Below are 24,934 nucleotides of genomic sequence, written 5' to 3'. Positions count from 1 at the left end.
AGACTAGGCAGAGCAGAATTTATTTTTAACTTACTTCATTCATCCACATACATGACCAAACATAAAGAAAGTGCAAAACATGAAAATAAACATATACAACCCTTAAAACACTTCTCAATTTAATTTCTTGGTTAGAAAACCAAGCCTTCTATATTATATCAATTTATTTATAAATTATTGATTCCCATTTGTATAGATAATGTTTTTTTCATGAGTACCATCACCAGTGGAGGACAGGAAAGGAAAAAAATACAAACAAACAAGAAAGTACAAACAAAGAACTATAAGAGGCATCTACTATTCTTATATAGTTTTATCACTGGTGACCATTCATCTGTAAATCTGTGTTTTTAACTGTAGTCTTGCAGTAATTATGTTCCAACAAAGACAGCCTTGAGCCAGTTTTTACACTCCTTTACACTGGGAGAGAAAAAAAAGCAGGAACCAACCTGGCAAAGATGAGACAGGCACATAACGTCCTTATAAAATATGATGTAATGCTGTAGATTAATCAAGTACATAACTTCCATCCATCCATTCTCTTCCACTTATCCATTTCATGGTCACAACTGGAGCCTATCCCAGCTGCCATAAGGTCAGAGGTGGGGTGCACCCTGGACAGCTCGCCGTATAAACATCTACTCCAATAATATGCAACAACCACAGTAGTACTATTAATCAAAATACACCATGTTTCATGACACTTATTCATTTATTCTCAGGTACATTCTGGTACTGATACCAGAATGTACTTTGATTTTCTTTTTTGTTTGTGAATGAATGAATAACTTTTCATTGCTCTTTAAGGAAATCTCCTCTCAGAACAGTAGTGACACACACACACTACAACTGTCTGTAAATTGTGCTACATTTGTATAGTGCATGGTTCTTTGTTATTTTATCTGCACGATATAAGTACAACAGTTATTTGATCTTTTTCACCACTACCTGCATTCCAAATATTGCAGGTGTGTGGTGGTTGTGAAACATGTATGCCAGCGATCCATCCTGACCACCCCACTGAGAATTTCCTGGCTCCGCCGCTGGATTGCACGTGAGCACGGGCTGGGTGATCCCCGCACCCTCCCCGTCCTATCGGAAACGTGTACATGGACGGACACGTTTGCGGGACCAATCGAGATTTCCGAGTAGAGTCTGGAACCCCCCCTTAAAAAAGTAAACGAGGGACTTGACGGAGACCGATGTGCAAAGCCTCTCTTTTGTTTGCATGAAACTCCACGTGAGAAGGCTTACGTAAAATCGTTTTTGACCAATCAGCTCCTGCTTACTAGAACCGGAAGTTGTACGCCATTGGCGTTTTCCTTAAAGCAAGACTTGACCAGCGTTTTTATAGGCTACAAAACAAACCTTATATTACGGTTTTTAAATTTCGAAGTGTACCTGTCGTTAAATTGGCAATATGAAACACAACTCGAATGTCCCAGCTTTCCTCACTAAATTGTGGACGTTGGTCGAGGACACAGACACCAATGAATTTATTTGCTGGAGTCAGGTAAAGTTAAAGCTGCATACAGCTAGCATGCTAGTTTTAAATGCCAAAGCAAACAAAACATTTAGCTAGCGAGAATAACCTTAATTTAAAAAACGGTAATCAAAATTAACAACAGGATGTGATCATCCTTGATTTTCATAACATGTATTCGACAAATTGCATTGTGCAAAGCTAAAAACAAACTATTAGCTAGCCAGTAATTTTTCTTTGCTGCGTGTCTGCTGCTTAGCTAGCCTACGCATACAGAACCAGTCCCTGCATGCGAGGATTAGTTTCAAATTTTGGCCTCTACAGGTTGATAATTGTGTTTGTGTGTAATTACGTACACGCTAAAATAGTTCCAGTTGTCCTTGAAGGTGCGTTCTCACTGTCGTAGTGTTGATTTTTTTTTTCCAGGAGGGCAACAGCTTTCTAGTTTTGGATGAGCAGCGCTTCGCCAAAGAGATCCTCCCCAAGTTTTTCAAGCACAATAACATGGCCAGTTTCATCAGGCAGCTCAACATGTGTAAGAATGCTTTCGTTACCTCATCTTGGTCCGTAGCTGTCAAAGCAAACGCATTCTGCTTCTGAAAGGTGTCCTTTTTTCTGCTGAAGAAGTTTGTTTGAATTTGGCTTTTTGTGTATTAGACAGCTACGCAGGTGCTTTGTAAGTAGTAACACACATGTCAGTTCACTTCATTCATTTCTGTGCAAAGATCACAATCAGGTTATTGTTTAAACACCCATCCACTAGACCACCTAGCAAAAATGCATGGACAATATCAAGACCGCCATTGATTACAACTAATTTGTAGATTACTTTCACAGTTGTTTGTTATATGCCTTTGTTTTTTCACATTTTAAGTTATTATAGTCAGATTTAGGGTGGGAACCATGGAGTAGGCTGCGATACATCAACTTATGTCCTGTGGCATTTATCAGAGTCACATGCCATGGTCGTAATAAAGCTGTTGGCTTCACTACAAGTGTAGCGTGAGCTTCAGTCTTTCAGATACTCCATGCACCTTGTTGGTGAAGTTGTCCCTGAAACTGTTGTTCTGTGACATATCACAATAGCTTTATGACGGCATTCCGTTTGTCCTCCTTTTTTGTAGGTACCCCCTTATAAAGGTTAATGAAGTGTTAAGTAAGTGAAACTGATAGGGTAGTGTTTTTAGAGCAGTTGCATTAAAAAAACAACAACAACGTATTTTGCTTCATCTTATCCATGACCTTCAGGGCTCACAAAATTTCAAAATCCCTGGTAGCCCTTCGGGCAGGGACTCTTCAATTTTGGTAGCCCAAAATAAATTTAAGTAGCCCGAATAAAAAAGAGAGCAATTTTTTGATTGATGTTTTGTTTCCTTTACAATATTATACATTAAAGTATAATATTGTAAAGGAAACAAAACATTAATCAAAAAATTGTTGAAACACAAATTACAACATTGTATAAAAATTACAATCATCAACTCAAATACTTGGTTCTGATTGAACAGAAACTTCTATGAACTTGTAAGAACTGTGTAGGACATGAATCAGTCTGTGTCAGATCCTGAATTTGACATTTCCACTGAAGTCACGGGTAAGAGGCAAGTGGAACCAAGATCTAGGCCATTTGCTTTTTGAAGTTTGCAAAGACTGCTAAATTTTGCCAGTGGTAGTTCACTATTTTCAACATAGTACGCTGTTTTAAACTGATTTTCAGGTTTATTTTTAGTATGTTATTTGCAATTGGTGTTTGTTCTGGGAAAGATATTGCAGACTGAGCAATAATGCATTTCTTGCATTTCTCATGGGTTCTAATGGGGGCCTTTCTTAAAATGACTGGTCCCAGTAACAAAGGCGCTTGTCGACTCAGAAATCGAGGGAAAACCAACAACACACCCGGCAGAACATTATGTTATTTACACGGGTGCACATAAGTGGTCCGCATGTGCGCATTTGCTGTCAAAATAAAAGAAGCGCACCAGATAAGAAGTTGCAACGTGCGTTTGCGTCCATATAAAAAGCACTGTTTTTGTCCGCTAGAGTGGGATTTTCACGGCACATTCTGCACCACATCTCTGTGCGTTCATCGTTTGTTTGAAGCCAGCTCACCTCCTGCAACCACTTTTCCGAGAATACGTGCTTCTTTTGTGGTTCGGACTCCTTCTGACATTTCTTTGGAGGTGGAGGAACATCACAGTAATTGCTTAAAAATGACTTCGGTCGTTGCTGTGCTTTTTGGAAGTCGAATTTCCCAGAGGAACCCACCCGAGGGATTAATAAAGTTCTATCTTATCTTATCTTATCTTATCTTATCTTATCTTATCTTATCTTATCTTATCTTATCTTATCTTATCTTATCTTATCTTATCTTAAAGGAGCTTCTTCGATATCTTTAAGAGTTCTAAACAAATGTCTGTCCTCCTCCAGAAAATCCTATGTACGCAAACACGCGTTGCAACTTCTTATCTTGTGCGCATTTTTTATTTTGACAGCGAATGCGCACCTGCGGACCACTTATGTGCACCCCTGGTTATTTAGCTTGTCATATTGCAGCCACAGAAATTCTTTTGTCCATGAAACCATAAAGCTGCACTTTTTTTTTGCCTTATAGTCTGATTTGTCATAACTTTTCCGTTTTGTGGTAAGCTTTTCTTTGGCTGTCACTTCTTCACCCTGACCTGTCTTATTTGGCTCAGCAGAACTAAAATATATATCCTGCTGCTTTTACACACGCACTCACATAACGCTCAGCGATTCTCTGTGCACATGTTTAAGCTGCGGGAGATTTCACTTGTCATGTTTGCATAGTAAGCTAACGATTGATAAGACGATGTCAGAGGAATTGGTGCGCAAATTATCGTCATTCACCAAACAGTACTGTCGCTCTCTATACACAGTTCGCGCAATTGCAAAGTGAAAGCAAAAAACAAGCGCAAATTCAAACGCGATTTCAATATGTCACATATTGACAGTGGCTCACCGATGCCAATGACATAATTACCCAGCTACATTTCCGAAAGAATGCAAAAGCATTGACATATATTTTTCCTTCCTACAATAGCCCAACGGGCAGGGCAGAGAGAGATTTTGGTAGCCCGACTGGAAAAATCGCTAGCCCTGGGACGTCGGGCTAGCGATTTTGCGAGCCCTGACCTTATTGCAAAAGCAATCAGTATGATGTATTATTTCACTCCTAGTCTCATTTCCTTATCACTTGGGATAATTTTAGAGACTGCTGGATAGTATAGTAACCACATGGCATATTGCAAGTATTACCTGCTTCCTAGGAGACAATCTATTCAGTGCCATGCTCAGTCACTGGCTAGTGTGCCAGTCTGCATGGGCAAGATACTAATTCCAAGTAAGCACTTACAGCAGAGCAGAAATGCATTATATCCGAACCAGTCCATTTACTATGTATAGCTACTTACTGTAAAGAATTAACACTGTAAACTAGAGCAGGGCGATATGGCCAAAAGTATTTATCACGATATATATTTGAAAATTTGCAATAACGATATAACTGACGATATAATTGATGCGAGACAAAATACAACTCCACAACATTACTAGCACAAAAAGACAACCTTCCATTTATTTTCACTTAAACAAGAAGCTGGTTTTTATGTACATTAAAGCTTTATAAAAATTTAACAGTGCAAATGCAAATTCCTTGCTGAAAGTTTAACCAAAAGGCATTTCCAGTAGAAATGGGCTGACATATCCTGAGCATAACCATGTATAATATTCACTGAAGTTAAAAAGAGGTGCTTTGCAACATTAAACTGCAGTGTGCAGTACGTATTTTTCGGACCATAAGGTGCACGGGATTATAAGGCACATTAAGCGAAACAAAGCAGTCAGATAAATCAAACTTTATTAAACTCATTCTTCTTGCTTCCTCCACTTCTGTACCATTGATTCATTAATGTTGAATTCTCTGGCAGCTGCGCTATTCCCATGTTGTTGCAGTATATTAATGACTAACCTCGTATTGTGGATGAATTATCTCAGTTGTTCTCCTGACTGAAGTTTGGTCCATTTACAGCATCCTGCCATGCGATTGCATTTGTCTCTAACTATCAGGAACTTTAACGTTAACTTTTATAAGTGGAAAAGTGTTAGTGTTCGTCCTCCAGCTTCACTGTTTATGTTATGCTAACATAGCTGTGTCGCTAGCGATCACGTAGCACATCATTATATACCAGTTAGCCCAACTTCAGTAACCCTACAAACGTCACTGCTGTTTAGTTTCCTGTCTTCATTTATGTTGGAAGTGATAGCAGAGCTGTACGTTTGAATTTTTTCAGAAATCTCTCAGTCAGAACATGCAATATCATGCTTAGGTAACTAGCGAGCTAAGTTCCGCTAGCTTCCTGCTAACTTCTAACTCCGTTAAATGTAATAACTTTTGTTTTCATGGATGCCTGGAAGTTAAACTTCATAGTTACACCTGGTAAAGCAGCAATGCTGATCGTTTTATTAAAGATGAAAGAATTTAGACAGTTTTTAACTCTCAGTGATGCTGCAGTGTTGTTTGACCTGAAGCATACGGAGTTTAGGACTCAGATTACTACCAGACTAAAGAGCATCTTAGTCCGACAAATACGACAATAACAACGGCCGCTTGCATGTTCTGCAAAAAAATGTGCTTTGTCGTGTATCTGACGGACAAACACCAAACCAGTTCCACATCACTGAAGTTGCACCATTTTTACAAACCAATTCTGGTTCATCTGTTTCACTCAACAATCGGCCATGTGCGTATGAAAACAAAGGCACTGCGCATGCGCGTTTTACTCATATTCTATCGCGATACTTCATTTTCCTATCGTTGTCTAACATTATACCGGTATTACCGTGAACGGTATAATATGGCCCAGCCCTAGTGTAAAATCACCTTTTACGTTTTAAATTCAGGATGCGGTTGTTCTGCACCAATGTAACAATAAAATTGGCTAGAATCACGGGACTACAGCAGGCACTGTGTGACAGTTCTGTGACTCCCATTTTCAGCATTTCTACCAATTCTTTCTGAACAGTTTTGTCTTTTATGTTTTGTCTTTTAACCTGTAGGGCAGGGCATGTTTCTAAATGCCATTGTATTCAGGGTTAGGCCATAGTACCTGGTACCAGGTACTAAAATAGTACCTCCAAAGTGATCTGAGAAGGTACTGAAATCTGGTGTAAAAAGACTCCATGCCACCCATTGGCTAATCAGTGGCGTCACTCGATGAGTCATGAGAGAGTCTTGTTCTCAAAAATCAAAGCTGCCATTTTTGAAACCCAGCAACAAGGAAAATGGCAAGAAAAACAATGCTGTGGTCATCTGACAAAAAGCCACATAGCGAGCAGCAGGTAACTCATCGCCTCGACGTCCACCTTTGTTGTAGCGTTTGTGTCGCATACTAATAACATCAAGGGACGCTTGGCCGTGTTGCTGTAACAACAACCAGCCATTGGGTTGTAATGTGCCATATGGCCATTGTCAGCGTTCCATCAGGGCGCACCGTTTGACCATCAGTTTTCATCACGTGGTCAAAGGCTGAGTGTATCATCCATGGAGTGAATTATTGGAACTGGGCGGGTCTCCTGTGGGTCTCAGTGGTGGCTCTTCCCCTGAGCGAGTGTCCTCGGGTCACTTGTCCAGTTTTCTCAAATTTAGATTTTTTTTTTTTTTTTTTTTATTCTTAAAAGAAATGCTGCACCCGATCCTGCCAACTTTTCAGCTCATAGCTCTTTGAGAATCACCTTCATATAGTAAAAATATTTTGTCTTTCAAACTGTTAACTTTTAATAAATTCAACAAAATTTTATTTTATTTCTATCGTCCAAATCACAGCAGCACTTGCTTTTGTTTTTATACTGTAAGGTAAATACCTTAGAATAATAGGGTAATTAGTGGAGCTCCCACCAGGCATCGAGTCAGTCACGTGACTACAAGCTATGGACTTAGAGGGGGCAAAAGTCACAAAACACTGAAATCTATGATATAATTTTAAGTTTTTGGTTTTTGATCGTATGACTGTACAAGTGTCAGTATACTGTATATATACTTGAAATCCAGGGTCAATTGATTGTTTGTTTTTCTTCCCTGTTCTTTGTGTCTGTGTGTAGATGGATTCCGTAAGGTGATGCACATTGATACAGGCATTGTGAAACAGGAGAGAGACGGTCCAGTGGAATTTCAGCACCCCTACTTCAGACAAGGACAAGATGATCTGTTGGAGAACATCAAGAGGAAGGTGGTGTCTTCCACCATTGTGTCATGTAAAAATGTAGCTAAAGTTACCCCCATGATTCAGACAGCTGCCAGTATCTATGAGTCCCAAACCTTGATGACTTAAAAAATTGATTGTTGTTTGTCAAAAACATCCTCCTGCTCCTTGGAAACCTCCTGACCTTCACCATCATATTTTTCAAATGTATACAATTTCATTAGGAGTCTAAATGTAAGATGCAAATGACAGCTTCCATTGTCTTCTAGTTAGGTTGAGAGAAGACACTTTCAAGTTTGTCAGGGAATTTGTTTTAGTCCATTTGAAATTGTGTGCTTCTTACTGATAAACTGAGGCTGCTGAACTACAGTTCCATGATATGAGAGTTCTGACATTTTTCCACTAACTGTAAAACAGTGAAGAGTAACATAAGAGGGTATAATCCTTAGTAGCATAAGGAACAAACGTTTTTACCCTTCAGCTGTGAAAAGCTCATGTGATATTGTCACCCTGCGGGGCAGGCTGGCAACATGGACACGCCAATTTGTGAATGCAATAACCCAAGAAGGAAGTCACCTAGGGTTTTGAAATTGATGCCATAGATGCATCTACTAAAAATCATGGAGCAGTTAAAATCTTAGTGACCTCGACCTCAAGGTCAAGGTCAGAATTCAAGTTTTCTGAAAATCAGGTGATTGCTAACAAAGCGATGTAAGATTTTGAAATTGATACCATAGGTGCATCTACTAGGAGGCTGAGGAGTACCGCTGGCCAGCACCCATGTTTTGTTTTTTTCCTGATCTCTGGGGGATTTCCAGAAAATGGTAATGCAACGTGCAGCCAGACTCTGATAGTGTAGAAAGAGGCGCTGGTGTGAATGAGGCAAGTTGTGTTTTTGAGTGCTCGGGGTAGAAAAGCGCTATATAAGAACCAGTCCATTTCCATTTATCATACACAACCATGTGTTAAGAAGCTCCAGTCGATTGAAATGCTGCCTTGTTTTAGGAAGTAAATATGGAACAAAGTATTTTGCAAACCATTTCCTTTTTTTCTGAATCAAAAAATGATTTTCAGTCAGAAAATTCAAATGTCATTCCAAAATTTTTTTTTTTTTTTACATTTAGCCTATACCACAGTCACATTTGGACCCCTCTATTTGTTTAGTGTCATTACAAGGACGACAGTAACAACTGTTACTTCGCAAATAGTCTCAGCTGTGCTAAATCATCTCAGAGAGAGTTTGTTGATGAAACCATCTGCTCAGTCTTCTGATCCATTGTGGCAGATCACAACTTTGCTGTCCTTTAAGCACAAGACTTAGTCATGCTTTATGTTTTTCAGGTTTCTAATGCTCGACCAGAGGACAACAAGATTCGACAGGAAGACCTGACCAAGATTTTGGCAAGTGTTCAAAGTGTTCACAGCAAACAGGAGAACATCGATGCCCTGTTGGCAACACTCAAGAGGTGAGTGTAGGGCTTTAAACCAACAGATGCAAACCAACACATCTGGAGAAGTTGCATGTAAAGGTTTTGGTCAGTAAATAGTCATTTGTATTTCTTATTGTTATTGGTATCATTTTTTTAACACAACAAAAATACAGAAACCTATCACACCTGACACTATGTATGTTCTGAACAGGTCACCGTCAATCACAGAGCTTGGTCGTGTAGCCTGCTGGATGAAGTGGTAGTTACATGTTAAAGTAACACCCAACTAAATAACAGGTTTCTCACCAGAAAGTTAAATTGTTCCATCCACTTTTAAAACATTGTTTCTTTTTTGCACATTGGCAGTGTTTCAAAGTGAACATCTCAATGGCCATTGCGCATAAAAGCCTGTAATTTTCACTCGTCTTTCCTGCTATCAAAATGCACCAGGACCTGTAATTTAGGAGAAATAAGTCAAAAAATATACCTTTGAGATATTCCTGTTTGTGCCAGAACAAAGGCATGAAAACACATCTCTTAAAGTGTTTTATATTTGAAGTTAAAATAGATAAACTATATATGTTCCATTAAAATTGTTATGCAGATCAGAGAGAGTTGAGCAGTAAGCTCGTGCTGATTTGAGATGTAATAACCCGATTGTGTTTGATCAGTGTATCAGGAAGGAATTCTTACATGAATGCAAGACTGTGTAATCGAATACTGAATCTTACAGGTGACAGCTGGTCCTGTAGTCCAATCTGTTGACTGCAAAAATCGTATTTTTCAGAGAGAACGAGTCTCTGTGGCGAGAGTTATCAGATCTGAGACAGAAACATGCCCACCAACAACAGCTCATCAAAAAGGTCAGCAGTCATATGATTTGGAACTGTATTCATAAGTTATGATTGTATCTTCATTAGATTATACTGAATTTAAAGTTGAACTTCTTTTGTAATAAATGTCATAATATTATGCCTTATTATTCATGTTATGTTGTTGATATGTTATTAAAAGACTCTTTCTAATTACTTGGTACATTGAAAGCTAAACAAGTTTTTTAGTGATTTATCCCGTTTCTTTTACCACCTAATTTTTCAGCAGCCAGACGTAAAACCTTTATCAGCATGTATTAAAAATACAGAGATGAAAAGCGATGAAGTGTTCATGTCAGGCTTGAATTTTTCATACTGGTCTTTTTTTCAGTTGCTCCATTTTATTGTTACATTGGTGCAGAACAACCGCATCCTGAATTTAAAACGTAAAAGGTGAGTTTACAGTGTTAATTCTTTACAGTAAGTAGCTATACATAGTAAATGGACTGGTTCTGATATAATGCATTTCTGCTCTGCTGTAAGTGCTTACTTGGAATTAGTATCTTGCCCATGCAGACTGGCACAGTAAGGAATCACCCCTGACCACCCCTATACTAATAAGTTGCCAAAAACCTTGTGTGTTAAAGATAAATAAATAGTAACAAAAGTAACGGTCAAGATGTAATTTAGGGAGGGGAAAAAAACTGTGTGGTAAGCGGTAAGTAAGACTGCTCGTGGATAAAGGGCGTCTGTTTCCAGTAAGGGTCCCCAGGCTAGGATCCTGTGGTACTTACAGATACAGACAGACTGGTGATGGCTAACCAACTGGAGACACCAGTGGTGGGCAAGCAGACGACTAATCCTGTAGTGATGTTGACTACTGAGGACAGACACCCTCTCTACTTTTAGGATTAGGCTTAAAACTTTCCATTTTGACAGTATACAATAGTAAGGGCTGGATCAGGTGATCCTGAATCCTTCCTTAGTTAAGCTGCTAAAGGTCTAGGCTGCTGGGGGATTCCCATGATGCAGGGTTTCTTTTTGACTAAACTCACTATGTGTTTATACACCTCTACATTTAATTATTAGTTATATTCATCTTTGGTCTTCATATTGTCTTCATCCCCTCATCCCAACCGGTCGCAGCAGATGGCCACACCTCCCTGAGCCTGGTTTTGCTGGAGTTTTCTGCCCGTTAATAGGGAGTTTTTCTTTCCCACTGTTTCAAAGGGCTTTGCTCAAAGGGGGTTATATGATTGTTGGGGTTTTCTTTGTATTATTGTAGGGCATTTATACTTACTGTACAAGGCGCCTCGAGGCAAAAGAAAATTGAATTACATTTTGGAAGTGGGGTTGTCAGTTTTATGTAAGGCGTATGTGATAAAAATAATTCACTAGTATAACACTAATATCATACTAATAAAGTTACTGTTGTAGGTGTTTCAAAGTGTAACTTTTTGTGAGTTTAAATTATACAAATGATAAAGCTGCTTTTTTATTGATTACTAGTGACATAAAATATTAGTTTGGTTTTCAACAAAGGGTTGGCCATTAAATACAATGGTACAACAAATAAGAACTTTTAACAATAAAGATGTTTTCCAAAGGACTACCATATCACAGTTTTTGTCTTTGTTTTTAAACAGGCCCATTCTTATGAATGGCAATGGGAAGAAGCCCAAATTCATTCACCAGATCTATGATGACAAAGTGTGTGTTGAACAGGTCAGTAAAGAATGGTTACTGTTCACATTATGCTTTTCAAAAGTATTGTTTTTAAGTGCTGCCTTAAATAAATTAGAAGTCTAGTGATACCAGAAATGTTTCCTGTATGATTACCAATACAGTAACTCTGAACTCAATACCCAACTTTGTACCACAGCAGAAAAATGAAAATTTCTATAATGTTAGCCATTGCAAATATTTTATCTAACTGAACATAATTAATTTTACAATCACAATGGTAACGTGTATTTCAGGATAACAACACCAAGTACTATCTCATTAACAAGTCAATCACGAGCTGCTGCTCTTGTGGGTCTCTTTAATATGTAGTTTTTTTATGTGGCTGGCCTTAGTCTTCAGCATGTTGCTGTAGCTGATTTGCAGCAACTAACCAAACCAAAGCAATACAAGACAAGCGACTGGCTTCCTGTGTTGACACAGGTTCTTGGCATTTAGTTTGAAAGTCCTGATTGTAATTCAATTAATCTGATGGTCTGATTAATTTAGAGAGGTACTGAGTTTTTCCATGTAAGAATGAATGTATTTATTAACTTTTTGGTAAAATTAGAGTAAGAGAAGTATATTTATAACTACAAGCCTCATTCATCCATTCACAAATCCTGTCATACAGGCACTTCATTCTCTGTCCAAGTACTTTGCCAAGCACACAAACACTCACACTCACTATAAACTGATGCTTTGGGGTAGTTCAGGGACTCAAACTAGAGGAGCCAGACTGAATCACTCACCTTCTAATTTAATAGAAAGTGTGCTGGACGTCCTGAGCAGTAGTCACACTAAATGATCAAATACAAATTCAAAACAGTTTGTTTTATTTATTTTTTTTGGGATGGATCCCAGTTTTGCTGTTCTTTGCATACTAAGGTTTTAAGTTGTATTTGTAGATGCAGTGAAGAACTCTGCCCCTGACCGTTGGTCACAGATGTGCTTGTGCAGGCAGTGATTGCCACAGCAGAACTGTCTACTCTTGAGGCTGTGGCTCTAAGTGCCTAAAGTTATTGACTATTCAAAATTTGCTTTTATATTTTTCTCTGCGTACAGATTTCATTCATCTAAGACTATGAACAACAGATGATGATATTCCCAAATTCTTTGCAATTTAAAGTTGAAATGTTCCGCTTTAAGGGTTTTGTTCACCTTGCTGTGTGTGTGTGTGTGTGTGTGTGTGTGTGTGTGTGTGTGTGTGGTCCTAAAGTTGAGCATTGGCATGTTGATTATATCATCTTGTAAGAGCTCTGTAAACAATCTTTTCTAAAGTCATGAATCTCTCTGTGCCCCGTGTTAAGTCCTCTGTCAGTAGTATCAATGGCGTAAAGGGTTCTGAGCTGTCTGATGATGTCATTATCTGTGACTTGCCTGAGAATGATGGAGAGGTAACGTCGGAGATCACAGAAGAGTCACAAGCCTACGAGCAAGGGTAAGACGATTTACCTAAGACTTCTTGAAAGGCATTAGCATTCTGCCCTTATAACATCAGATGGTAACATCTTAACAGCTGTAGTAGAGGTGTGCTTTGCTCTGTCAAGTGCCTTTGAAGATGTTGAATTGGTACTCCAACCTGCTACACTGAACAATGGAATAGTCAGTTTGCATCAATACAATCTATATAGTGTCATTACATGACATGTTGCTACCAAACAAGACCCATCATACTTGCTGAGCTCTTTGTAGCTGTGAAGTAGTTACAGTGGTGTGAAAAACTATTTGATTCCCCCCCCCCCCGTTTTTTTTTTTTTGTTTGTTTGTTTGTTTGTTTGTTTTTTTAAATATGTTTGTCACACTTAAAGTGTAAAGAGTGATGCACCATTGCATGCATCAATTACATCCTTTGGTGGACATAAATGATTCCCCAAATACTTATTTGGGAAACTAAAAAAGCAGTTCTGCATGGCATGATCGCTTCATATGCATCAAATAAAAAACACACCAAACAAGAAATCAAATGTGAAGCACAAAATGACAGAACTATAAATCTATTTGCAACCAATCAGTTTGAAAAAGCTTTGTGAAATAAGGAAAATAATTTGGAATTAAACTCATTGTTAAAAATGAGGTCCACAGATTCCAGTACAATTAGGAAAAACAGGTAAATACCTAGCAAATCTTTCTGATGTATTTCTGTTCCTTCGCGGGCCCTTGGATCAGTCGACCAGCTGCTTTTGGTTGTCCCAAAAATTGAGGTTTTTCACTTGTGGCTCGTTTTCACCTCGTCCTGTTTTCCTTTTTGTATGTCCTTGTCTTGTGTTATTGTTGCTTTGCTAAAAAAAAATTTTTTTAAATAATGATAATAAATTTTAAAAAGAGGAAAACAACACACTTCACTTTCAACATTTGTTCATTTTTCAATTCAATACAGGTTTGAAATAATTTGCATATTATTGCAACATTGTGGTGTTAATTTTCCCACTAAATATTTTACTTTAAAGACTGGTAATGTATATGGCAACCAGTGCCATAAAGTCTTTGCCAGTTAAGTAAAATGACAATACACTGACTTTAGAAAGTTGTGTTTAGGTTAAGTTTTAAATATATTCATATAGTTAAATATATTCTATATGTTTTCCTTCAGCGATGTCGAAATTGTGGAAGTAGAGCTCGAGAGCTGTCCAGTGCTTCCAGCTGAAACAGAGGTGTGCACCACCATTACAGAAGGCCTCAAACACACTGAAGCTGTGTCGGCAGCCGCAGCAGATGACGGTCAGAGGAGCAGCACTCTAGACAGCAGTGGAACAACTAGTAGTGCCCTACAGCTTAATAAACCCTCAGTGCTGAGTCTTGAGGACCCCGTGAAAATGATGGATTCCATCTTGAATGAGAATGGAGCAGCAATATCACAGAACATCAACCTGTTGGGGAAGTAAGTTTGAACCGAAATTCTCACTGAATATTGATGCTTCATTGGTTGTTTAGATTGTGAGACTTTTATTTTCAAATAAGACTATCGATCCCTTTCAGATGTTTACAAAACATTTAAATGGAGCACTGAGCTGATGTGGAACTGATGGCTGACTGGTTACACTGAGGTCATCCCTTGGTTATAAGATACTCTGTGACCCAGATCCTTCTGTGTGAAAAACTGATCTTCCAAACTACGCGGGGGATCATTGTAGTGTAATGCATAGTCAGTTAAACTGGTGTGTGAATATGGGTCACTCTAATGTTGTTGGACCCTTGTGGCCCTCGTGAGTCTTTTACTGATGATTTGGTAAGAAACATGAATGTTAGTAGCCAGGTAGAGGTCATTTTGTCGGCCTCTGGCAGTGCTCCTCCTGTTCTTTGCACAAAGAAGCAGACATTGGTCTTGCCGTTGGATAGATGCTTTTTTTTGGGGGGGGGGGGGGCTGTCTTTTGTTATCTTGTGCACATTCTTGAGATTATGCTGGGTGACATCAAAATGTCTTGTGATGGTGTATATAAAGATGAGACAGCACTTTTACTGGGCTGCAGGTACCGTCTCATGCTACAAGTAGTGAAATGGACACTTAACAAGAAGCAGAACTCAAGTAAAATTAGTCGGGAAGGATGGTCTGTGTCTACCACCTGTAAAACCACCTTGTTGGGGTTGTCTTGTGCACTTGTTAAGAAGTTCAGCAAGCTGTCTATACCTGAGGACTTGGAAGCTGCCAAACAAACACTCACAGGCTTTGCCACCTGCTTGAAGAAGCGGAGAGATGGTCACCAGGAGAATAAACCAGATATTCTCCACTGGCCATCCAATAGCTGGCATTTTGGCTAAGTCTCAAATATGTTCAAAGGATGGCTAGAGGGCAAAGGAGCACGATACTGGTTTTTTTTCTCACCAGTAGCTCTGACGTCACATGTAAACTGTAGATAGAGGCTGGGGTTAACCACACCAGGCAAGACCCCAGGAGCAGGCTGTGCAAAAATAGCTAAATAGTTGACACACAACTGGATGTTTCCACGGGACAGTGATCGCTACGTTTCTGAAATATGTAAACTACGCTTTAAAGCTAGGTCTGCCCCAGGTAATCAAATAATTTAAATGAACTCTGGAATTCTGCTAGCCAAATATCGAGTAGCCTAATATCAAGTGAGAACTACACGAGAAGTTACATTTAAAAGCTATCATTGGATTACATGTGCAGTATCAAATGCACCCTTCCCATGTTTGTAACATGTAATGTCTTAGCTTTAACAAGGCGTTATAGAAATGTCCATGTGGAGGCCAAAAAAAGTCTTTCGTTTTCTGCCTGCTAGTTATTTATACTGGGTTTCTTTAGCTGTTTACCAGCTAAAGTTCCCACGGCACATTGTAAAAACATCCCTCTGGCCAGACATGATCATTATTTCTGATGCCTCAAAACATCTGATCATGCTGGAACTCACAGTGCCCTGGTAAGAGCAGATCCAAGAGGCCAACGAGAGAAAGCGCGCAAAGTACCAGGAACTAGTGCAGGACTGCAGGGGAAGGGGCTGCAAGACTTTCTATGAGTAGGGATGGGTACGGTAGTAACCAGACCGAAAAGCAGCGCACATTTCGGTGCTTTATTTCGGTGCTTTTTTTTTTTCCTGAGCTGTGATACACTTCTAGCCAATAATTTTACGTTTCCGAGGATAGTAGGCGGGTCCAGGTACGTGCGTTCTTTTAGAGCAGAGCTACAGATTAAAATGTCCAAGGCGAAGCGGTCAAAAGTCTGGCTGTACTTCACAGCAAAATATGCAAACTCAGCAGCCTGCAACAAGTGCTTTAAGCTGATACTGTGATACTGTCAAAGGAGGTAACACCTCAAATCCGATGAAACAGCTGGCGACGCATAGCGTTTTTTTAAAAGTCCAGAAATGCGCCGTATGATAGCTTGCTGCGAGACCTCACACCGAGCACATCTACTGTGCGTGGGTTGCCTGTTATCTGACCCGGAGTTAGCAATATCCCCCAAAAACCCCGAAGAGGAGAGTCCTGGCCCCTAGCCCTGCCAGTGTAGCAGAAATGATGACGGATGATGATGCAGCGGCAGCCGTTCTTCTCTGCGTGAGTAGCTTCATGTTCGTGTGTAATTTACGTTGAGTAGGCTAACCACGTTATTACATTAATGCATGTAAAGTGAACTAGCAAACATCATCATAGCTACATGCGGCTGTCTTCTTGTTTGATGGCAGATACTCCCTTCACCCTGGCCAAAAAGGCTAAAATGACCAAAGAAAAAGTGGAAAACAGCTAAACATGAGAGGTTTAGGACAAAGTTTGTGTTTTTTCCATTGTTTAAGCACTGCTTCCAGCTAAGAGTGATGCCATATATGCCCCATAGCTGCAGAAAAGGCACACATTGTTATCTTTTTACAAAAAACCAGCTGAACATGAGAGGTTTTTGGACCAATTTTGTGTTCTCCATTCTTTAAGCACCGGTTTGAGCACCGTTTGAGCACCGGCACCGTTTCAAAAGTACCGATTTGGCACCGGTATCGGATAAAACCTAAACGATACCCATCCCTATCTATGAGCCCATAGAAGTGGGTTGTAGGGGCTTTGCAGGACAATCACTCTGCAAAGTCCTAGGCCGACTGGGAGTGGCTGGGGCAGCCAAGAAGAGGGCCATCCAGGCTGTGAACAAAGCGGCAGAGAAAGCCACAAGGTGGCTGTGGATTGAGAGGGCTGATCCATGGGCAGCTACTGGTACCAAGTTGGGGCCTGATCACCCCCGGCTGGGTCGCCTGGGCGAGGGTGTATGATGTTGCGAGACCTGAAACACCTGAGGATACATCACAGAAGATGCGTACCAGTGCATCCAGGAGATGTGTCTTGCATAGCCAGCCTGTCCTTGGATTAGCCACTTAGTTCTCCAAACCCTTTCACTACAACAGTACCACTTTCTGCAAGGCAGCACAAATCACAGATTGTTTTTGGCAAGCCATATAAACTTTCACTGGAAATCAGTTATGGTTAATGTCATGTGTTAGACTGGTCAGGCACAGTTTCCCAAGAACACTGATTACACTGAACCTTATCTTAGCTAATTAGCACATACCCTTGCTCTGACCTTCCAAGCTGGATTGACCCATCCATACTGACAGTATATGTTGCTGTGTTTATGCTGTCTGTACAGAGTCATGGAAGCAACATTGTAAGGGGGCTGATTATGCACAAGATGCATATGTAACATTGTAAAAGCATTGCATGTGCGTTGCTGTTTTTAGTATTTTAAATACTTTGCTGTGTGCTGTGTGCTGTGTGCAGTATGCGAACCACAAATTCCCCAAATTCTAGACAGCTGAACAGGCATGTAGTACATTTAAGTGTCTAGTGCTGTCACATTTTAACTCTACAACTCCATGTTGGTCATGTGATCATGTGAATATGGTGTTCCATTTCATTCATTTTATTTAACGTGTGTGAATTTGTCTTTTTTTGTTAGGGTGGAACTCATGGACTATCTGGATAGTATTGACTGCAGTCTAGAGGACTTCCAGGCCATGCTTTATGGAAAACAGTGTGGCATTGATTTTGATACTCAAGAGGTAAGATAGCATTATACACACACACATCATAAACACCCACTTAGGTCATTGGTGGTTTCTAGCCTTAGTCAAACTGATCAGATGTGTTATCCAAAACTGGATAAGCTGACCATTGGTACTTCCACTGCTATAAAGGTAATGTAATGGGAGTATTTTGAGGTAAAAATATGGAAGGAGCCACCCATTCATTTTCTGCTGCCTGTCCATCTCTGGGACGCAGGAAAGCCAAACCTACCTCTCCCCATCAACCTCCTCCAAGCTCTTCTGGGGGAGGGGGCGCTGAGGCATTCCCAAGTTGGCTGAGACATAGTCTTGCCAGTGTGTCTCCTCTTAGTTTCGACATGCCTGAATCACCTCACCTAAGAGGTGGTTCTAGTCAAGTGTCTGACTCTGTTATCTCAGGGCTTTCAATTGGAGGGAGGACTTTTGTTTTAAGTCCTTCCTGAATGACCAAGCTGCTAACCTCTTCACTATCTGGCCTAGATACTCTACAGAGCAAGCTTCTTTTCTCTGCTTGTATCAACAATCTCATTCTTTTAGTCACTACCAAAAAGCCATGGCCATAGATGAGAGTGGCAACATAGATTGACTGGTAAACTAATAGCGTCGATTGCACACTCGGCAAGAAGAGACTGCAGCTGCACCAGTCTGCACGTGCCAGTTTTCTTCTCAGAGACACTTGCAAGTGTTCCACATATGGCAGCAGCTCATTCCCTGTCTGTAAGAATATTTGTTCTTGAACATGTAAATCTGTTCTCTAACTTCTAATTTACATCTATGCTGTTAGCTTTTGTCTGTTTTAAAGCTTCTGTCTTGTGATGTCACCCTTCAGGAGAATGTGCCCTCCAAAGGGAGCACAGCAGAGGTGAGCAAAGGGAGGAGTGAGGAAGATAACACAGGTAAGGATAAACTACACAATGAACCAAAGATAGTTTTAAATTAGCCATTGGATATATTGCAAATCCAAAAGGTACTGCTGAAATGAGTTAGATGCATATGGATGTCATTATTTTCTAAATTACAATACAACAGATGTACAGTAACTATGTACTTTCAGTATCCTGTAGGCAATTACTGATTGTTAATGCTATAAAGTCGTCACTGTTTTGTGCTGTAAATCTGTAATACAGACTGTTATAAGCAGTTACAAGCAAAACAATCTTCCTAAGATTAGTACTTAATTTGGTATGATACTACTGAAACATTACACTTTATTAGGGTTAATGATACTTCATATAATGCCATTTAAGCTTTTATTTCCCACACTGTGGTGTGAACTTGCTGGTTTTATTTAATAAGCAGCTGATTAAGATTTGGAGTAATATCTAAAATTACAATTAATTAACAACTCTCTCTACCTGCAACATTGTGTCTCCAAATCGGCGTCAGAGAGCAGACATTCAAATATTTCACAAGTTTAGTTAGTGTTGATTGTTTGAAGCTCTTTTCTTTATGACATGAGCAGATGATCATTAATGTTATGTTGTTAATAAAGTTAGGAAAAGTAAAGGATGTTTCACGTGTTTTTCTTCATTGAACCAGATATATTTAAAGTTTGTTTTTTGTTGCTCCCCCCACAAGATAAGCAGCTGATCCAGTACACCACCTGCCCTCTGTTGGCTTTCCTCGATGGCTGTATTCCTCCTCCAGACCTGGATCTAGCCATAGACGGCAGCAGCACAGGCTCCTCAAGCACCCAACATGAGCCTTCTTCCAGCTCTGTGGCTTCTATTGATGCTGAGAAGTCATCAGAGATAGTGGACACCAGCTTGGAGTCGAAGCAGGCACATCGCAGCTCGCTGATTCGCCTGGAGCCCCTGACAGAGGCAGAAGCTAGTGAGGAGACCCTGTTCTACCTATGTGAACTGAGTCCTGCTGGGCCTGAAGCTGATTCAGTTCAGCTTAGCAGAGTGTGAACACCGAGACTGCTTCAATCACAGACTGTATCCCTCAGTTATGTTAATACTTCCTCTCATCTCTGGAGTTCTTTTAAACAGCAGAAAATGAAGCGAAAATCTTCGCGGCTGCAGTTTGGACACATTTTTAGATTTATGACTTTGGCTTTGGGTAATAGTCAGTCACTCAAAAGTCACATCTGATTACTCCATACTCATTCTCTTTGTGTTCTGTAAGGAAAACAATCCAGGAAAATCCTGGAAGGTGTGTTCGTCATCTGTGGGAGGGGCACAAAGAGCTAAATGAACTTCCACATTTCTGAAACCTGATCATTTTACTTTCAAGTTCTAGAACTTGAATTTTTTTTTTCAAATCAAAGGTCTCAAATGTAAAAATAAGGCACAAAGTGGAGGCATTGTAATCACTTGTGTATAAGCTCTGTTCATCTCTGTGCTGCTGGATCCACAGACAGAAGAATACATTGGCTTTCGTTCCATCTCCTTCAGCGTCTTTGTAGTCTAAAGAAAACTGCTTCAGTTTTGCTTCTACAACTTTAGTGAGGATGAACAGTAAACTGTTGTATATAATTTAATAATCTATTTATTCTAGTTTTTGTTTATATTTGGCTTAATGTTTGTGCACAGAGCTTAGACTTTTCATTAAGCAACATTCCTGCGGATTGTGTTTTGTTTAGGGAACACCTCGGAAAGTAACTTGTACATTTACATTCAGTTGAATTCTGGAGGACTGGGGCAAACACTGGATTAAAAACGGAAACAGAGGATAATATTCAATCCTTCAGTCAGCTCATAGTTTTCATTCTCAGAACTGCAGACAGAAAAAATCTTGATGATAATATGTGAGTGGCTTTAGCATGTGTGCATGCTACAGATATGATAGATGTGGAAAGAATGCGCTGTGTCCACCCGACCACACACGAGACATACAAAATATATATTGCGAAATCTGTCCTGCATTCCTTTAGCAGTATATAACAATAAAGTTGAGTTGTTGTAAGTGTCAGTGTGTTTTTTGGAACGGTGGTCATAGATCATAGAGAAGTTTGATTTCTGTTTTATCATCACCCGGCCGGGCAGACAGTAGCTCCAAAATGAGGCACAGTACAGTTGGTGCTCCTACTACAAATTCAGTGACAGAGGTCAAGTTTTCTGAACATTTTGTGAATGTGCTAACTGAAGAAAGAAGCCACCTACCATTTTTAAATTTATCAGAATCAGAATACTTTATTGATCCCTGGGGGAAATTATTTTTTGTTACAGTGCTCCATTTTAAACCAACATTAAGACAAGACAGACAATACGCTAACTAAGAATAGTACAATATATACATATATATATACATACATACATACATACATAAGTCACTTATAAATAAATATTTGGAAAAGAAACGTGTAGTTGTAGCAGCAAACAGTGTGTTAAGTGGATGCGTTGTACAGGGAGATAACCACAGGCAGGAAAGACTTCCTGTGTCGTTCAGTGGTGCTTTTCGGTAATCTCAGTCTCTCACTGAACGTGCTCCTGTGACTGACCAACATGTCATGGAGTGGGTGGGAGGTGTTATCCAACATTGTCTTTATCTTGGACAGCATCCGCCTCTCCGACACCACCTTGAGGGAGTCCAGCTCCATCCCCACAACATTGCTGGCCTTACGGATCAGTTTATTAAGTCTGTTGGCATCTGCGACCCTCAGCCTGCTCCCCCAGCATGCAACAGCATAGAGGATCGCACTGGCCACCACAGACTCATAGAAAATCCTCAGCATTTTCTGGCAGATGTTGAAGGACCTCAGTCGCCTCAAAAAATAGAGACGACTCTGGCCCTTCCTGTAAAGTGCTGTGGTGTTTTTAGCCCAGTCCAGTTTATTGTCAATGTGTACTCCAAGGTATTTATAGTCCTCCACAATGTCAACACTGACCCCCTGGATTGAAACAGGGGTCAAGTGTTTCCTGGTCTTCCTGAAGTCCACGATCAGTTCCTTGGTCTTTGCCACGTTGAGCTGCAGATGATTCTGCTCACACCACGTGACAAAGGAGTCGACCACAGCCCGGTACTCTGTCTCATCATCCCTGCTGATGCATCCAACCACCGCAGAGTCATCAGAAAACTTCTGAAGATGGCAGGTCTCTGTGCAGTGGCTGAAGTCTGTGGTGTAGAGGGTGAAGAGGAAGGGGGAGAGGACAGTCCCCTGTGGTGCCCCTGTGTTGCTAATCACCTTGTCAGACACACACTGTGGGAGACGTACATATTGTGGTCTTCCTGTCAGGTAATCAACAATCCAGGACACCAGAGAAGCATCCACCTGCATCGCTGCTAACTTATCACCCAGGAGGGTCGGCCTGATGGTGTTGAAAGCACTGGAAAAGTCAAAAAACATGACCCTCACAGTGCTCACCTTATTTATTGGGAGACTGAGGGCCAGCAGCATTTTAACCTTTTAGCATTTTGTACACAATAAGACAAATAAGAATATGAGAAAAGTAGAAATGATCATTGATTTCAGGAAGAAATCAATTATATCCTGGCATTGACTGTCAAGCGGTTTTCTGTTGAGAGGCTCTCAGACTTCTGCTTTTTGGGAGTTAAGGTCAGGGAGGACCTGATCTGGGAAATGCATACTGCTTGGCTAGTGAAGATACCATGCTAATACCATGCTTCTGTTGTGCTGAGAATTGCACCTAAGTTTTCTTCAGTGTTTCTTTGCTACAATAACAACTATTCTGATTCTGAAAGAGTGTAGGTGTTCAATAGCACCATCTGTTGGATTAAATATTCATTGCAGGCAACCTGGATAAAGCTTAGAGACTAAACTACAACATCTGGACTAAATGAGTGATGAATGGTCTTTACATAACCAGCAGATGATGAAATAGAAGTGTATATATTCACATTAATTAGATGAGAACTACATATGATTGACTAATAGTCTGTCAAATGCTAAATTTACTGATCTTTTTTGTAAGCAAGTATAAGTGGGAACACAGGAAATAAAAGCCAAGGTTTTGTTTAGGAAATAGAAGTGCTTGTGACAGTGGGAGTGTTTGTGTATTTGTATCTGAGGGCAGAAGGCACGGTTTACAAATTTTTCTACAGAATGAGAGGTTTTAGTAACATCAAAATTTAAAGCAAATCTGTAGAGGTACAGGTAAATGTTTCTGATACTCCCAGTATACTAGAGGATCCTGTGTTCTGGATATGTTGCTCTCTGAGAGATATTGCTGGACTTGGGTGATGGCATTAGTAGTTGCTTCGGAGTTCTTCCACAACAAGCTAAAAAGTAAGCACTAAAGGCTGTCTCCTATCATCTTAGTTGTGCTTTCTACACAATTCCTATACAATTTGGCACCTCACTGCAGTATGACACAGCAGCTGCACCAGTCTCATGGTTTTTCTTAAAGCGATACACGCAGTGATACGGGGAGTCACTGTTTTCTGCTTCATACACTACTGGCCTCTATAGTCACCATCACTACTGATGACTGTAGAGCTCACTTGAGTACAGTGAACTCAATGTCATGTTCAAGAAACTAGTTTGAGATGATTTAAGGTTTTGTGACATTGCGTGTTATCCAGCTGGAGGCAGTCTTTTGAAATGGATACACTGCAATCATAAAAGGAGGGACATGTTCAGCAACAATACTCAGGCTGTGACATTTAAATGATACTCAGTTGGTACGTGCCAAAAAATATCCTCCACACCACACCAGATGAAGCAAGGCTTTTATGTTCAAGCCTAGAAGTGATAGATTTCGATATCACACTGTTTTGTCACTGTAACGTTTGTCCTGTAAAGCATCCACAGGACACGGGTGTGGGGACAGCAATACCTTCATTAATACTGTGGTTTCAGGTTCACTGGGACACAGTCACTCCCGCTCTCTGCTGTCACGTCCACTCTTCCGCCTCTGACTGTCACTGCGAACATATAAAGAGTGACAATCACCTTCACTTCCCAGCACACCTGTTCACCCCGCCCCTGCGCCGCCCCGGGAGCTCACTGCGTCATCCCTCCTCTGCAGCCGGCCAGAGACCACACCCACGCCACAGTCACATGATGCTAAACAGAAGCTGTCAACTCAGCTCTGTACAGTGGGCAATCATAATGAAGCAGTTCAACTTGTAGATTCAAGCTGCACTGCTCTTCATACTTTTGGCCACCAGATGCCACCAGCGAGGACGGTGTCGAAAAGCTTCGAGTAACAAACCCTTTTTCAAGACCAGCTTCATTTTGCCATCACTAATCTAAGGAGCTTGGAAAGAAAATTGACTGGAAGGAAAATTTCCAGGACCTCCTTAATCCCAATGACATCTTCTGTAGAGGAAGCAGAATCTGGGTATGAGATTCTTGATAGGGAACCCTTCACCTCTGGTGTCCACCATCCAGTGCATGGATTATCGCCATGTCAGGTACCATCTTACAACCACAGTGCCTTGCAACAGCCTCAGCAATGGAGGTGTTGAGCACGGTCCATTCAGCTTATTGTCTCCAGCCTCCTTCAGAATGATGTTAAAGTCATGCTGTTGAAATACTGTTGAAGGAACTGAGATCACCTTCTGTTGTAAGAGTGATCCAATGTTAGCATTCACACTTTAGTGAGAGGTGAAACAGATTTGACCTAAGGGACAATCTTTTTTTTTGTAACCAGTTAGAAGATTTTGGCTTTTATGAATAATAGGATGAAATCTCTATCAGTCATCTGCCACCCAGCTGATAGAGATTTCCTTTCCTGCAATAATAACACCTACAACTGAAACGGCTCTGACCTGTAAGGTCAAAAAGGGCATCGGAATCACTTTCACAGTGGAACAAAGAAATTCACCGCAGTTGCGATAATAATATGCGCATCTGCTGCA

The 24,934-nt window shown here is 40.3% G+C and overlaps 1 protein-coding gene across 1 annotated transcript; it reads left to right on the top strand.

The window, feature by feature from the left end:
* The first annotated feature begins 1,138 nt into the window (after positions 1 to 1,138).
* Positions 1,139 to 21,076, top strand: hsf2 (heat shock transcription factor 2). Its single transcript, XM_085432976.1, has 12 exons — positions 1,139 to 1,513; positions 1,910 to 2,018; positions 7,601 to 7,728; positions 9,043 to 9,167; positions 9,919 to 9,994; positions 10,335 to 10,396; positions 11,590 to 11,668; positions 12,976 to 13,106; positions 14,259 to 14,546; positions 18,061 to 18,163; positions 18,996 to 19,062; positions 19,745 to 21,076. Exons 1-12 carry the CDS (start codon positions 1,421 to 1,423, stop codon positions 20,077 to 20,079), a joined length of 1,596 nt encoding a protein of 531 aa, XP_085289102.1. The 5' UTR covers positions 1,139 to 1,420; the 3' UTR covers positions 20,080 to 21,076.
* Positions 21,077 to 24,934: the final 3,858 nt, after the last annotated feature.

The sequence above is a fragment of the Copadichromis virginalis genome, linkage group LG15 (genome assembly GCF_057382275.1).
Source record: "Copadichromis virginalis isolate Kocher_CV1m ecotype Utaka linkage group LG15, C_Virginalis_male_GT1.1, whole genome shotgun sequence".
NCBI classification, from domain to species: Eukaryota; Metazoa; Chordata; class Actinopteri; order Cichliformes; family Cichlidae; genus Copadichromis; species Copadichromis virginalis.
The sequence above is the reverse complement of the archived record's forward strand: the minus strand, read 5'-3'. Positions and strand labels throughout refer to the sequence as shown.